Source organism: Zalophus californianus, chromosome 3 (assembly GCF_009762305.2).
Source record: "Zalophus californianus isolate mZalCal1 chromosome 3, mZalCal1.pri.v2, whole genome shotgun sequence".
Lineage (NCBI taxonomy): Eukaryota > Metazoa > Chordata > Mammalia > Carnivora > Otariidae > Zalophus > Zalophus californianus.
In genome coordinates this window covers 151,003,282-151,018,934 of record NC_045597.1, presented here as the reverse complement: position 1 = coordinate 151,018,934, position 15,653 = coordinate 151,003,282, and the positions used below count along the sequence as shown (strand labels likewise).

The window sequence follows — 15,653 nt, the reverse complement described above, 5'->3', positions numbered from 1 at the left end:
GTTTCCAATCCCACCTCAACAATTTAGTAGCTGTGTGATACAAAGTTTTAAACCTCTCTGAGTTCAGTTTACAGAACAATGGTAAATTAATACGTCTACCTCATTTAGTTGTTGCTGTGGATTATAGGAGTTTAATGGACCGGATATGATGTAGCATTGCACAGACCCTCAATAAATGTTAACTATCAACTCCTCATGAGGTTTCCAGATTTCTGCTGTGTGGTCCTACTCTCATTAAATATTTCAAGTGCACATGTGGAACTTTATGAAAAACAGAATAATCACAAAATACATAAACTTTTCTTTCCAACCAAGATTCATTAAGCAACAAGAATTTCTTAATCAGCCTCGCTTTGAAAAATGGGAAGAAATGAGGTAGAGCTTCCTTAAAAAAAACAAAAAAACTCTTCCAAAGAAAAACCAGTTTGTAATAGAAAGTGAAAAACATCACTAAATTGTGAACTCCTCAAAGAACATGTCTTACTCATCTTCATATTTAGGAAGCACTCAAACGTTTCTTGGATGTCTACTTGAAGAATCACTGATCTCAGAAATTAAGAAATGAAAGGTTCAATCAGATTTCATTTAGATATCAGTTAAGAAAGTAAAGATGATCTTTATATAATAAACATAAAACTAAAGAAATGTGGACAAATGTTTGCAAGAAGACTGTACATATCTAATTTAGATAAAATACATTTATAATAATATTACATACCAAAAAATCTTATGGAAGCATAATAATAGGAATGGCTGGGTGGCTCAGTCAGTTAAGCGTCTGCCTTCGGCTCGGGTCATGATCCCAGAGTCCTGGGATCAAGTCCCACATCGTGCTCCTGGCTCAGCGGGGGCCTGCTTCTCCCTCTGTCTGCCACTCCCCCTGCTTGCTCAGATTCTCTCTGACAAATAAATAAAACCTTAAAAAAAAAAAAAAGCATAATAACGCTTACCTTGTTATGTATAAAAACAATCCTTAAGTCAGGTTTAAGTATACCATAGCTTATGAGGAGATCCTGGACCTTTTTTATTTCATCTTTACATTTTTTAGCAGTTGAGTAGAACTGCTTTCTTACGGGTAGATTCTTAAACAATCTTAAAGCAGTTACAGTTGTACCTGTTGGCAGATTAAGAGGAAAGCACATTTAGATGTGAAAAGAACTTCACAGATCTTCAAATCTATATACACTAGTATTTAACCCCTTCTATCACTTGTGTCTATTTTCTCTTTTTTAGGTCTCATAAAGCATTTGTTTTGCAAGAAAATATTTCTGAAACTGTTTATTCCTGCAATCAACACATGAATTACCAATTAATACACAAAATTTCCTGTCCAAAAAGGATCTGGGGAAGCCATTAATTATAAGCCACAACCTGTTTTCAGAGATGTCAAAATGTGACAAAACATGCATCTCAGAATTGACTAAGATATATTATCTGAGACCTACAGTATTCAAGTTACATATAAATGCTTATTCAATATCATCATGTGGATGTCCCAAAGCCACTTCAAACCAACCACACCCAGACCTGAACTCATTATTTTCCTGAGTCTGATACTTATATACCTATTCTCTTTCTCATATAACACTGACATCAACAGTTTCCAAAGGCATATATTCTAGCTTTAACTGATTCTTCCCTCTACCTCTTACTGCATAAGCCTTCTAGGCCTATCTATTCTATCCTAAAAATCTCAAATTTATGTCAAGTCTCTTTCCTTCCTTCAAAACTCAGTTCAAGATGATACTTCTTATAATAAGATATAATTTATGGTATTATAATGTTCTGCTGGTTAATTTTGTAAATAACATGAAATTTGCCCTCTACCTAATAGGTTTCAGTGGCTCACTGTTGGCTATAAGAAAAGGTATAAACTTTTACTTTCAGTTCTAGAACTTTCATTTGGTTCTTTTTTGAGTTCCAATTCTCTGCTGAAATTCTCCATCTTTTTACCAATTTTGACCACCTTTTCCTCTAAGTTCTTTAACATAGTTGTTTTAAGTTCTTGTCTGCTAATTCATACATCTAGGTCATGTTTGTTTGCTTATATTAACTATTTTTTTCTCTTGATTATAGATTCCATTTTCTTTGTTTCTCAATATTTTTGTTTTTGCCAGACCTTGTGTACAAAAGAAAGATAAATACTGAAGTAGGTAATATTTTCCCCCAGAGAAGGCACTTCATTTCTTCTGTCAAGCAGCTAGAGTGACAAGAAGATCTCTTCAATATAATTAGGAATGTATCTGGGTTGGAGCTGAGCTGTCCCTTTATTTAGCTCCAGTTCACTTCTAGTTTCAAATGTCTTAAGGATGGAATCAGGTCTTTTCCTCTAGCAAGGTTGGGATCTAAGCACTGCAAGAGTTTAAGATCTTTGTCTCTCTATCTCAGTCCCAATTTTCTTTATCACTGCTTATTCAGCAAAAGTCCTGATGAGATTTGGCATATGGGAGGAAACCAGCTCTTTTTGAGGATCCCATCCTCCAATCTGTCATGGCAGCTCACATGTAGCTGTTAAAAGTTCAGCAGGTTTCTTCGAGGTCCATAAAAGATCCCTTATCCACAACAGAGACCACCTATGTCTCCAGACTCAGTTAATGCTCCCAGGGATGCAAGTAGCCACCAGTCTCTTCTTGTCTAGGAAAGGGTTATCTTTCTCTTGAACTTGGTTCATTTAACTTCCTTCCCCACTCCCCCAAGTTTTCATTTAAATTCCAGTTTGTTAACATACACTGTAATATTAGTTTCAGGTGTAAGATTTAGTGATTCATCACAACACATGCCTTCTTTAATAGCCATCATGCATTTAACCCAACCACCTACCCACCTCCCCTCCAGCAACCCTCAGTTTGTTTTGTATAGCTAAGGATCTGTTTTAGGGGTTTGCCTCTCTCTTTTTTCCCCTCTATGTTCATCTGTTTTGTTTCTTAAATTACACATGAGTGAAATCATATGGTATTTGTCTACTTTGTGACGTAGTTCTTCAATGGGTTTAAAAAAAAATTCAAGTTTTTAAAAGTATGTGCTCTTTCCCTTCACCATTCCTCTCCTGCTGCAAGGTTAAACACCCACCCATTCTTACCTACCATCTTCAAACTCAAATGAAAATTTTTCTGAAGAACTCCCTAACCTTCCTCTAGGCAACTGATGGCTTCTATTTGCTGTCATTACTTATTTAGTCATCTGTGTTCTCCACTACTCTGTGAGTTCCTTTAACTCATTTGTGTTCTCCACTAGCTGTGACAAATATAATGGCATATATAGTGGCTGTGGACAGATGGTGAGAAGGCAGGCAGGCAAAAATCAATAAAGCAAAATATAAATGTATTTATGAAAGGAAAAGATACCTGTTGGTTTTTAAATGAAAGATCACACTATAATTAATCTATATATTGATAAACTATTGCTTCAGCAGCTAAAAATGTTCTCTTAGACCAACTGAGAATTACCAATAAGCCAAGATTATATATGTTTAAATAAAACTTAATGATGGAAAACTTTGCTGATCCTAAATGAAATGTGTATCCTTAAAAAAAGTACCAAGTAATATTGGCCAATAGGGAGGAGGCCCTAGTATACTATCATATTTTACAAGAGAACTGCTCACCTCTCTAACTTTAGCACATTCTACAAACACCAGAATTAAATTGCAGTCCTATAGTATGGCTCCCTGTTATATTTTTACATGACCCTATGTTATGCCATTTATAAAGGCAGCTATTTATATTCCTAATGTAAGGATGTATGGTTGCTTGAATATATCAAACTTTTCTTAAACTATTTAATGAGAAAAATTGCATTCTCCAGATGAAAAAGATCTTTCAATACATGCACAATCATACTCAGCAGGGATTTACAAAGAACACGACGCTCTACTCCAACAACAGGGTAAGGAAAGGAACTACCCTGATTACTTTAAAATACTACTTTTGATATCTGAGAAATTCCTAAGGCAGAAGTACTAGGAGGTGTTAAAAGAACTTGTCCAGGAGGGTAAATCAATTTAGAAAGCTTACACTGATTAGGGTAAAGGAAATAGAAGTGATGACAGAAAAAAGATAGGATTAAAACAAATAATTTAGTAAGTTATCGGTAAAATAATTTAAAAGCTGGGGACATATTTTTACATTTGTTAATTTTTAAAATGTCTTAAAATAGAAGTGAACAGAGGGTAATTTAAAATGACATATTATTAATCACATATATCATTTTAAATAGCTACATTAACCCATAAAACAAATACCTACACCCAGAAAAACCAGAGCTGGAATCTCCAGTCAACTATTTTTAAACACTTTAAATATTTTTTTAAAGGGGTAACAAATTTTCCAATGCCTAAAAAAGATTTTGTTGTAAGCTGTCCCTGCATCTACAGTTAGACTGTCTACAGGTGTCATTATCTGATCTATCAGATGACATGAGGAGTAACTGCTAAGCAAGGATGTTCACACCACTGCAGAAATTAATCTACATGAACCCTAAATGAAGAACCCTTACACAGAAAATATTTAAATGGAAGTTGAATGACAGCTGTTGGTGAAATGTGAGTCTGTGATTCAATCATTCAAAAACTATCAGCACTGGGCAATATAAATGTAAAAGGGTTTTGAAAGTGTTTCCAGATTTCTATAAAATGTCCATCTATAGCAATTTGAAACTAAGAGCTTTATTCTTTGTTGCTTTCCTAGCCAATCAACTATAATTAGGAGATAAAAATGAATCATGAAAGGCAATTACTAGTTTCACAACTACTGACCTTCCAAGTGTATTGTTTCTTAAGAGGAATATGCAAAATAAGGCTCATTTACTGACTGCGGAAATTCTTTAATATGCATACCTAGTCTCAGTGAAAGTAGAAGACTTAGGTCACCAAAAAGAAAAATCAATCACCAAATGGGCAAAGATCAGAGGGATTCCATATTTAAGTATTGCTATTTCATAGCTCCCAGGGAGATGAACATAGGAAAGTATGAGAAGAATGAGTGATGCAGAGCAACAGGCCATCCAGATTAGACTGGCTACTACTAAGATAAAAATAAATACATTTAAGTTTTAAAAGGTGACTAGATTACTTTAAAGTACTCTACGGATAGCCACCCAAATAATTCTTAATGGTTTCTTAATTTGAACACCTAAAAATTGGAGTCAGAGCATTTCTAGAAAGGGACCACACTAAAAAAAATGCTTTCTCTTTCCTAACCTTCAATACATAAAAAGAATCACAGTTTATTATTTTAATTAAAATATGTACAATATTATTATACATCAAATTAAACAGCTACTAGACTTGAGCTCATTTTAATTAACTGAATAAATGAGAAAAAAGTGTATTTTCTTAAGAGTTCTTACTCTTTTGTGTGGATATAAAAATATTACTCTTAATAAGCAGGAATAATCAGTAACTAATTTGAAGATTTATAAAATAATAGAAAAAGTGAATTTGGTATCAGTATTAAGATATAAGAAAATATATATATTTTTAAGATTTTGTTTATTTGAGAGAGAGAGAGAAAGCGGGGGGGAGGGTAGGGGCAGAGGGAGAGGGAGAAGCAGGCTCCCCGCTGAGCAGGGATCTTGGATGCGGGTTCCATCCCAGGACCCTGAGATCATGACCTGAGCTGAAGTCAGATGCTTAACCAACTGAGCAACCCAGGCACCCCACAAGAAAATATATTTCAATGAAAAAAGATGGTAATCATTAAAAAAATAAATCCAATAATTTAATATTAAAATTGAAAGAAAAAAGCTACAGAAAAAATATAGTACTTTAATAAATTACAAGGGACACGAAATTAAAAAAATGAATTTAGGATACAAATTGGAAGAGAAGGGCAAACAGCAATAAAAAAACACAAGCCCCTTTCAGATCAAATAATTCTTTTGAACATGACTCTCAAGAGTTCATATCTCCAACATTTTCTCAACTTTAAACATTCCATTACCAGAAGTTAGCAATATGAAAAAAATTAAGGGAGATACACGAAACTCAAGCCTGAAGAGATTTTCTTTTTCCTTATAAGTAATAATAAAGGAACTTAAAAACATGTCAATTAAAATGTAATAAAATTACAGAAGTGTATAAAACACTAAGAAATATATTACAAATAGCAACAATAATTAATACATTGATTTGCTTCCAATAATACAGAAAGAGGAAGTAGGTAAGGGTATTAGATGAAACATTAGCAATGGGTGGACAATTGCTGAAACTGAGCAATGGGTACACTATTCTATTTACTTGCACATACATTTGAAGTTTCCCATAAATAAATATATTTTAATTATTTATATAATCATAGTATCTTGATAGTATTGTTTATTACCATGATTACCAAATCAATAATGTTTTAGGCATTTCAATAAAATATCATCCTTCACATATAAAGAACACACTAGTGATCCAATGTAAAATTGTTCTTACAGTTTTACAGAAGGGTGACTAATCCATATTTTTGTCCTAAGGCTTTTACACAGTTCCTCTTGAGAACAATTCCAAGTATTTAAGAGATTGGTGACTAAAGTAACAGTTGAATATATTCACTTGGAAGTAAACTAGCCTTTATCAAGACCGAACCTGAAGCAGCACATCTGAATTTAAGGAGTAACAATGTTTTAAAAAAGACAGAAGAGGTAAAGATACAAAGCTACTCTCTTACCTTGACCAAGATGTGAAGGTTTTTGAGAAATTATGTGGCCGCTGCCATCTAAAACATACTGGGTGCTAAAATGATCAGAAGCTGTCCTTGTAGTAATTATAACCTGGAATATAAAAAAAGAAACCACTAATAAAATTATTATTTTAGATACTACAGTGGATTCATTATCAAATTAATTTAAAATAATTAAACATTTACTTAAAACTGAAAAAAACGTTTTACTTGTTAAGCTCTTATGACCATTTCTCTTGTAATATTCCCTTAGAGTTCTAATAATAGTAGGCCACCGTATATTTTTTTAGGGGGCAAATTACTGATCTTTATTTTGAATATTTAACTTTAATTAAAATGCTCATACACAAATTAGTGTATCTGAAATGGCTATTTGTGTTATGTAACTTACATCTGTAAAATCAAATATTTTGATTGCATTAGGGAAACTTGCTTTTTAAAAGACAAATCCCATAAATTTGTTGGTAATGTGAAAAATCCTTTTGTAAAATGATCATTCCCTCCTTTTTTATATTCTGTATAAAACTACACTTCTGTCTTTCAAGCTAATGGTTCAAAAGAATAAAAAATATAAATCATACACATATATATTTATGGACAATTTTTTTCTTAAAACAAAACTTTGAACTATTTAAATGTAAATTTTCTATTAATTGAAAAACACTTAAGGCATGTATGTATAAGAAAGGATTTCACTTACCATGAAAATATTTCCTAAGATGTTAGGGACAGAAGTAAAAATTTAAGAATGTCTCCATTCAGGGTGCCTGGGTGGCTCAGTTGGTTGTCTGCCTTCAGCTCAGGTCTGATCCTGGGGTCCTGATTTCTAGCCCAGCGGCAGGCTTCCTGCTCAGTGGGGAGTCTGATTGTCCCTCCTCCTCAGTCCCTCCCCCTGGCTAGTGCTCTTTCTTGGTATGTCTCTCTCAAACAAATCTTTTTAAAAAAAATAAGAATGTCTGCATTCTTGGGGCACCTGGGTGGCTCAGTCGTTAAGCGTCTGCCTTCAGCTCAGGTCATGATCCTAGGGTCCTGGGATCGAGCCCCACATCGGGCTCCCTGCTCCGCAGGAAGCCTGCTTCTCCCTCTCCCACTCCCCCTGCTTGTGTTCCTTCTCTCGCTGTGTTTCTCTCTGTCAAATAAATAAATAAAATCTTAAAAAAAAAACGTCGGCATTCTTCTGAGCTACCCTCACCGTCAGCTTTTTGTTTACCTATTTTTTAAGATGAGTGGCAGACTCTAACAATAGTAAACCATTCCACTGTCAAAAAATACCGTGGGTGGGGAGTGGGGATGTTCTAGGAAAGCACAGTGGATTCAGAAAAGGGTAGCCTACTCACACATTTTGTGAGCAATGATGATGCAAAATTGGAGCAATCTTTCTTGGCCATTCTTGGACTCAGCAGAGCTGACTATAGGAAGAAGCCACAAAGATCCAGCTCCACTGCTGGAACTCATCTAGATCCAGTTGGATCTACACTGGATTTGATGGTTCTGCCACCCAGTTCTAACCACGCACTGATTTACAGTAGGCCATGTGGCTACCATGCAGGAAATAGCAAAGTCACCCCAAAAATGGCTTCTCTAGCTAACAATACTAGTAGAATCTATTAGATTCCCTCTGAGGGTAATGTCCATCAAATCCTTACCAGGGGCATTGCCTCAAGCTGCCATTTCTGTAACTGTTCTTCAAAAAAGCTGCACCTAACACAGAGTTGTGAATTTCTATATAATCTTAAATGATTTTTCTACTTCTTTCAAAAATACATTCCATGGTTCAAAAGTTGTATAATTTTAAAAGTTTTCCTGGTAACTAATCTTAATCTTTCCTGCTACATCCCAACTCTATTCTACCCTGTAATGATTTTTTCTAATAAAGTTTAAAACAAAGAGTACAAAAAATTTCTTTCCTGTCTCTAATTTAATTACTCTATGACTGTCCCTTTAAAAATAATTCTACATTTAACCAACCATTTCTCAAAAATGCCAAGGTCAACCGAATTCTATTTCTATTCTCCAAAGAGCTAGCCACCTACCCTAAAGTTGGAGTCATTGAGCAGAAGTAGCCTGGCTGAGTTCTAGTACTAACTATGCCAGTGGCTTGTTAGATGGCCCTGAATAAATGATTCCTCTATCATCTTTAAGGGGAAGGCAATGATAAGATGAAGATGATGCTACAAGGTTACGCGGGTATTTGTTTTAACTACCTTCAAAGCATTTTATAGTTACTAACTTGTTCATCCTTTATAAACATATTAGTTAATAGTAAATATACTCCAACCTAGATGAAAAAACTGATATGCTAAAAAGCAAAATAGGACCTTAGTGGTCACACTGTAGTAACTGTATTAAAGTAAAAGAATAGAGTATTATTTTCCAATGTTAAAATTAGAATGTGTAGGTTACTATGAAAATTTATTTCGCTAGGAAATGCTTTGCAACTCACTGTGAAAGACAGTGAAGGATAACACATAAGTATGTTTCACAAATTCATGAAATACAATGTGTTCCTCAGAGGAAGGAAATGTATTTCAAGAGTTCATTTCATCATATGACCCTGTGTCCTGGGCAGGAACACTTTTTTTGGACTAGGCACAAGCTTAGAATGTGTTAGCTCTGCAGCAACTAACACATTTGAACCTATAGTAACTCCACCATCAGATTCATCTCTAACATTACAAATTATTACTTGTGCTAGCAAGTCACCATGCAGGAAATAGCAAAGTCACCCCAAAAATGGCTTCTCTAGCTAACAATACTAGTAGAATCTATTAGATTCCCTCTGAGGGTAATGTCCATCAAATCCTTACCAGGGGCATTGCCTCAAGCTGCCATTTCTATATAACTGTTCTTCAAAAAAGCTGCACCTAACACAGAGTTGTGAGTTTCTATATAATCTTAAATGATTTTTCTACTTCTTTCAAAAATACATTCCGTGGTTCAAAAGTTGTATAATTTTAAAAGTTGTTAGATGGCCCTGAATAAATGTTTCCTCTATCATCTTTAAGGGGAAGGCGTGGTAGCATGGTAGCCACACGGCCTACAGACATTAATGAACTGTGGCAGAATGAATCTGATGGTGTCAAGAGAAGAACTAAAGAAATTTATTTAAAGAATTTTAAAAAGAGTTTATTTTAAAAGATAAAGGTTTAGAAGTTCTCAGAGAACCTTACAGGTTATATTATCTATCAGTTATTAAAAACTGACTTTTCAGTCCAATTATGGAGTTTCAAGGGAATTATAATACTAATACAAAGTTAAATTACATAAAAGCATTTAAACTTTAAGTAAGCATAATTTTTCTCAATGTTTTAGATAAAACAAAAACATAAAACTTAGCATATATCCTGTTAATTCATGCAGAAAAAAAAACCTCTCTTGGCAAAAATTCATTAAGATAATTGTGTTAAAGTTTTGTTTTTATTTTTTTGCTGACTTTTGAATGAATACTTTGGCACAGAAACAGGAGTCTGAAAACCAAGGTAAATGGTCTTCATGATTCAGGTGAAATATCAATTTTAACTGGATCATTGAAATGTCTTTTTCTTTCTGTGATTATGCCTGCCTGTGCATAGCTGTACACTAACATAAGAGCTCTGATGTCAGAACCTTCTCCCGGATAATTCACTGTGGGAGACTAACAACAGTGAAATCTTGGCTCTGGCTTTTCTCCTTTCAACAGAGTTCTATTACCTGTGAGGAGGCTGCATTTAGAAAGCAGGATACCCCACTACTTCAAAAATTCCTATGCCCATTTTAATTAAAGCTCTACCACCATGGCTTGAAATAACATAGGATGTACCCTACAGTATGGAACAGGAGGGAGAAACCATCAAAATGATGGCAGGGGCCTCCTCCTATCTTTTTACAGCTATGGGGGCCCACAATTAAGGAAGTCCCAACTTTCATATTCAAAACAGAATGGCATAGCTTCTCATTCTGCCCCCTTTAAGCCATGCAAGTTTAATGAAATGTAAAACAAAAACAAACCTACAAGAAATAGTGCAGAGGACCATAGCGGAAGGGAGAGAAAACTGAATGTTAGAAATCAGATAGGGGGGGGCGCCTGGGTGGCTCAGTTGTTAGGCATCTGCCTTCGGCTTGGGTCATGATCCCAGGGTCCTGGGATCGAGCCCCCTGCTCGGTGGAGAGCCTGCTTCTCCCTCTCCCACTCCCCCTGCTTGTGTTCCCTCTCTTGCTCTCTGTCAAATAAATAAATAAAATCTTTAAAAAAAAAAAAGAAAGAAAGAAAGAAAGAAATCAAAGAGGGAGACAAACCATGAGAGACTCTTGACTCTGGGAAACAAACTGAGGATTGCAAAAAGGGAGGTCAGTGGGGGGATGGGGTAATTGGGGGATGGACATTAAGGAGGGTACGTGATATGATGAGCATTGGGTATTATATGCAACTGATAAATCAATGAACACTACATATGAAACTAATGATGTTGGCTACCTGAATTTAAATAAAAAAACGAACCTACATATCATGTTATCTCATCAAAAAATTATGTATAATGAACTTGATGGATCAGAATAATACCCAGCACAATGTAAGTACTTAAAAAAAAAATGGATGAACAGATCAATAAACATGAGTGTTATGTAGAGGATGGCTGGCACCTCTGTTAATTTTTCAGAGGGACAAACAAGAAAAAATAATGAACTTATGCTATAAAATAAAGACTTTTTGTGAGACAATAGAAGGAATTTACCTAGAAATGTCTGTTATTAGAAAGGATTTCCCAAAAATGTTGAGTGGTCTGCATAAACTTTGAAAAGTAAGGTGCAATACTGCTTGCCAACAAGGAAATGAACAAGTCTGATGACATTATCAACTTTATGACAGAGGTACATACTACTTTTCACATTCAAGTCCAGAGTGAAAGTAACTTTCATCTGTATGGCACATGACTGTATTCAAGATACCTCATATGTATTATTTCATTTACCCCGCAAATCATGATTATCCTCACTAAATGATTCTCCCAAAAGTTAACCTGCTTTACGTCTTTGGCCAAGTCTCTTATTCAAACACTTGGTACTGAGAATTAGGGTTCTCTTTTTCAGAGTTTGTTCTGATTTTAAGAAAACAAAACTGTTCAGTATTTCTCCTAAAGCTGAGGTGTAACTTAGCCTCCATTTAAAATCCAGGTCAAAAAACTTATGAGTTTCTTAAACATTTCTTTGGAAGGGAAAAAGGTCATTTTTAATACAATGTATATAAAAATCAACCTAAAAAGAAATAAAATCTTTTATTACATGTTTTATTATGTGGTAAGAACAATATATACAAAGTCTTCACAAAAAATTTTATAAACAGGTCAAAACAGAATTTTCACTATCTCTAGCTCATTCCAGTCAGCATGCTTAGTAATCAGTACCAGGAATTAAACACTGGAGAAAAGAAATACTTCCAAACTATTGCTGTACAAACAACAATGAATTTCAAGAGAAGTTATGCTTGACATGACTTTAAAGAAAACCATATCAATCAATTTGTGATACATTCATAAATTAGGGAAGCAGTAATTCCACTTTTAAATAACAACAGGATACTCTGTGGGTATAAAAACAATGTTTTACTCCTTTGTACTGGTTAATTCTAAGACTAGAAGCCATTTTAAAATTGACAAATTAGGAAAACTGCCCATTCTTTTAAAGTATATCAATAAATAATATAGAATTAGATAGGTTTTAAATTCCTCCAGTGAGTTTTGCTAAAAGGCTACTTAATTTTTCTAACTAAAATTGACATCTTTAAAGTAATCTAATAAAAATAATGTCAACAATCAGAATTTTGGGTGACAGCCCCTTAACAGTGAGACAAAACTATATTCCAGTTACATATCATCAATCTACTGAGCCTGAGATAATTTACATCTGTATGACTTTAAAATTACCTGCATCAGTTAGTCTGGCAGGTAAAATAACCAAATCACTAATTTTTATTATGTTAACTGTAATCTCTGCCCGAAGATTTTCAAAATAAATTGGAGCCTTTTAAAATAAATATGCAACTTCTATATATGAAATTTCAGTTCTTTCTGAGTGAAGAATATTCATTAAATTTAAAAAGTGAACTTTTCTCCCCCAAAAGCACTCATAACAACAATTCCTCAATAACAATTTTTTAAAATCTAATTGACATTAACAAGCATATATTACTTTCTGTATTTCTGAAATACTATTCAGAATCCTCCCACATAAGTTTCAACTTGACCACTCCTTGATATCATCTATTGAGCTTATGGCTGCAGGTCTGAGTATATTCATTATTTTAATATGAGGTATTTTTAAACTAATAAATACCTCTCTAACCATACTAGTAAGAAGGCAGCATGACCTACTGTGGAAAACTCAGTACTGGGAGACATGATATTGGAACTGAATTCTTGGCTTTGCCATGGACACATTATATGCCCCTAAATAGGTCACAATTTTCATATTCCACTTACTGCCCGGTGCACAGTTCTTCTAAAGTAACCTACTTAGCACAGCACCGTGCATACAACAGATAATTAAACAGTAGCTGACTATTAGACTATGTTTCAAAGTTGGAGTAAGAAGACCCAATATTTGGCTTCACAAGACCTAAGTTTCTTCATCAGTAATATGAAGAGACAGAACCATAGAAGACCTACATTTTAGGGTGGTTTACGCATAACACAGATTGAGAGGGAGACTAGTGAGCAGGAAGTTCATTGTGGGTGCTCCTGAGATGATCACTTGTGAGGGCAGGTCAGAAAGAGAAACGGGGCTCTGCAGTCACAAACAAGGACTTGGCTGACCCTGGGGGTCACTGTGGACCAGAGATAGCATGGCGGAGTTGTTCTGAATTGGAAAAGAACATTTATAATCCCTCATTAGTCAGTCATTGGATGCAGGTTGCCCTGTTCAGCTGAGGTAAGGGCAATTTCCAGGGAGAGACTCAGCTTTTGAGCATTCAGTTGCCAATACTTGGCAGCTAGGGAAATGAGTACTCAATCCTGACGAGGGGCATCGGGCAATGAACCAGGGTCCATACCACTACCAGGATCCCTTCCAGTTCTAGATTTTTTGATGATGCTTTAGCTTTCAGAAACAATCAAACCCAAATCATCATCATAAAATCTATGACAAAATAATACATACTGTAAGATTTCATTTACATCAAGTTTAAGAACAGGTAGAACTAATCTATACTGATAGAGGTCAGAATAGCTGTTACCTATTGGGAGGGAGCATGAGAGAACCTTCAGGGGTGCTGATCATGGTATGTATCTTGACCTTGAGTCCACATATGTAAAATATACACTCATTTATCTATGTGTGGTTTTCCCAAAGATTTACAAGAGATTACATAAAATGCTGTTAATATTTTGTAAGAGAAACACTTGACATTACAATGTGTAAACCGAATATAATTTTTAAAAAGTTTAGTCATATATTATTCTGGTAGTTTGACAATTCTTTTATTCCTCCTGTAATTTTGATAAATTATTTTAAGTATATATACTCAAGGCATTCAATGCCTCAAAAATGAAACAAAAGACAAAATGATAAACTTGGATATCAACTGGACTTAAGTAATCAAATAAACAAAACAGAGTACCACTGGACAGAGACTTGCAAAACTGCCATTTAAAATCAGAACTACAGTAAAGATTTGGATGAATCATATGGCTTATTACCATGTATGTTAAAAGACTAAGTATAGTGCTGCCACCTAGTAGACAAAGCTGTTAATAACCAATTTCAGTTCTGAAAGGTTATATACATCTTATAGAAAATACAGAAATGCCTTTTTGTTTATTCATTTGTGGTTCCCCCCCCCTTAGAGTCCATCTCTGAATGAAAGGAGATAATGGCTTCCAATTATATGGACTGAATAAGTCATAACATAAGAGACATAAGAGGCACAGCATAAGGAATATAATCAATGATACTGTAACAGCAATATATCAAGACATGTTAGCTACAGTTGTAGTGAACACAGCATAATGCATAAACTTGTCAAATCACTATGTTGTGTATCTGAAACTCGTGTGTCAACTACATTAAAATTAAAAAATTAATTTTTGAAAACCTAGAAATGCTAAATTATATATTATTCAACAATACTCTGCCAAAATATACCTTAAAGACTACCAAGTTTGGAAAACAGCTAAAGAAATCAAATAATTATGTTCTCAAATAAATTACATGATTTCTGGGGTGCCTGGGTGGCTCAGTTGGTTAAGTCTTCGGGCCTTTGGCTCAGGTCATGATCCCAGGGTCCTGGGATGGAGCCCCATGTCAGGCTCTCTGCTCAGCTGGAAGCCTGCTTCTGCCTGCCACTCTGCCTGCTTATGCTTTCTCCCTCTCTGTCAAATAAATAAATAAAATCTTAAAAAAAAAATAAATTACATGATTTCTAAAATAGCTACCAAGAGCTCAAACAATAGTATGTGCTAGTACTGGGAGTTTCAGAGGTTCCCTGGTACAAATCTGAACCCATTTAAAAAGCAAACACTTTCTACAAGATCCCAGGGCTGTAGGTTCCCAGATATATAGTCTCTAGGGAGAAAGATGGGCAATGCCCAGTTAGCTGTACCCTCTACTTGCTCTTCCCTAAGGTATATTTGGAGACTCAGTGAACTCTAAATAAAGCAGGCGCTGAGACAAAAAGGAAAGCACAGAGTATGCAAGATTTTGGATACAGGTTTTAAGCAGAATGCACTTAAGGACAAGTCCTTTCCTCCTTTAGCAATGTCTGAACATCTGGATTCTTTTTATTTATCTGAGAGAGAGAAAGAGCGTGCATGCACAAGTGCGTATGTACACACATGCACGTTGTTGGGGGGGAGGCAGGGGTGAGGAGACGGACAGAAAATCTGAAGCAGACTCCCGGCTTAGCATGGAGCCCGACAAACACCAGGCTCCATCTCACAACAGCGAGATTACAATCTGAGCCGAAACTAAGAGTCCGACGCTTAACCAGCTGAGCCACCCATGGGCCCCTGAACATCT

General features: G+C 35.1%; 1 protein-coding gene across 14 annotated transcripts in view; it reads right to left on the bottom strand.

The window, feature by feature from the left end:
- The window catches only part of PMS1 (PMS1 homolog 1, mismatch repair system component), a 76,562-nt gene that overhangs the window by 44,616 nt on the left and 16,293 nt on the right, over positions 1-15,653 (bottom strand). For 12 of the 14 annotated variants that reach the window (XM_027588742.1, XM_027588736.2, XM_027588728.2 and 9 more), the window contains 2 exons: positions 6,654-6,756; positions 951-1,114 (listed from right to left, as the gene is read on the bottom strand). The exons of 1 other annotated variant lie outside the window; for it this stretch is intronic. In XM_027588742.1, the coding sequence (XP_027444543.1) occupies positions 951-1,114; positions 6,654-6,756 (267 nt within the window). Of the gene's footprint in view, positions 1-950; positions 1,115-6,653; positions 6,757-7,365; positions 7,387-15,653 lie in introns of those variants that run through there. One more of the 14 variants, XM_027588739.2, reaches the window with a different exon arrangement.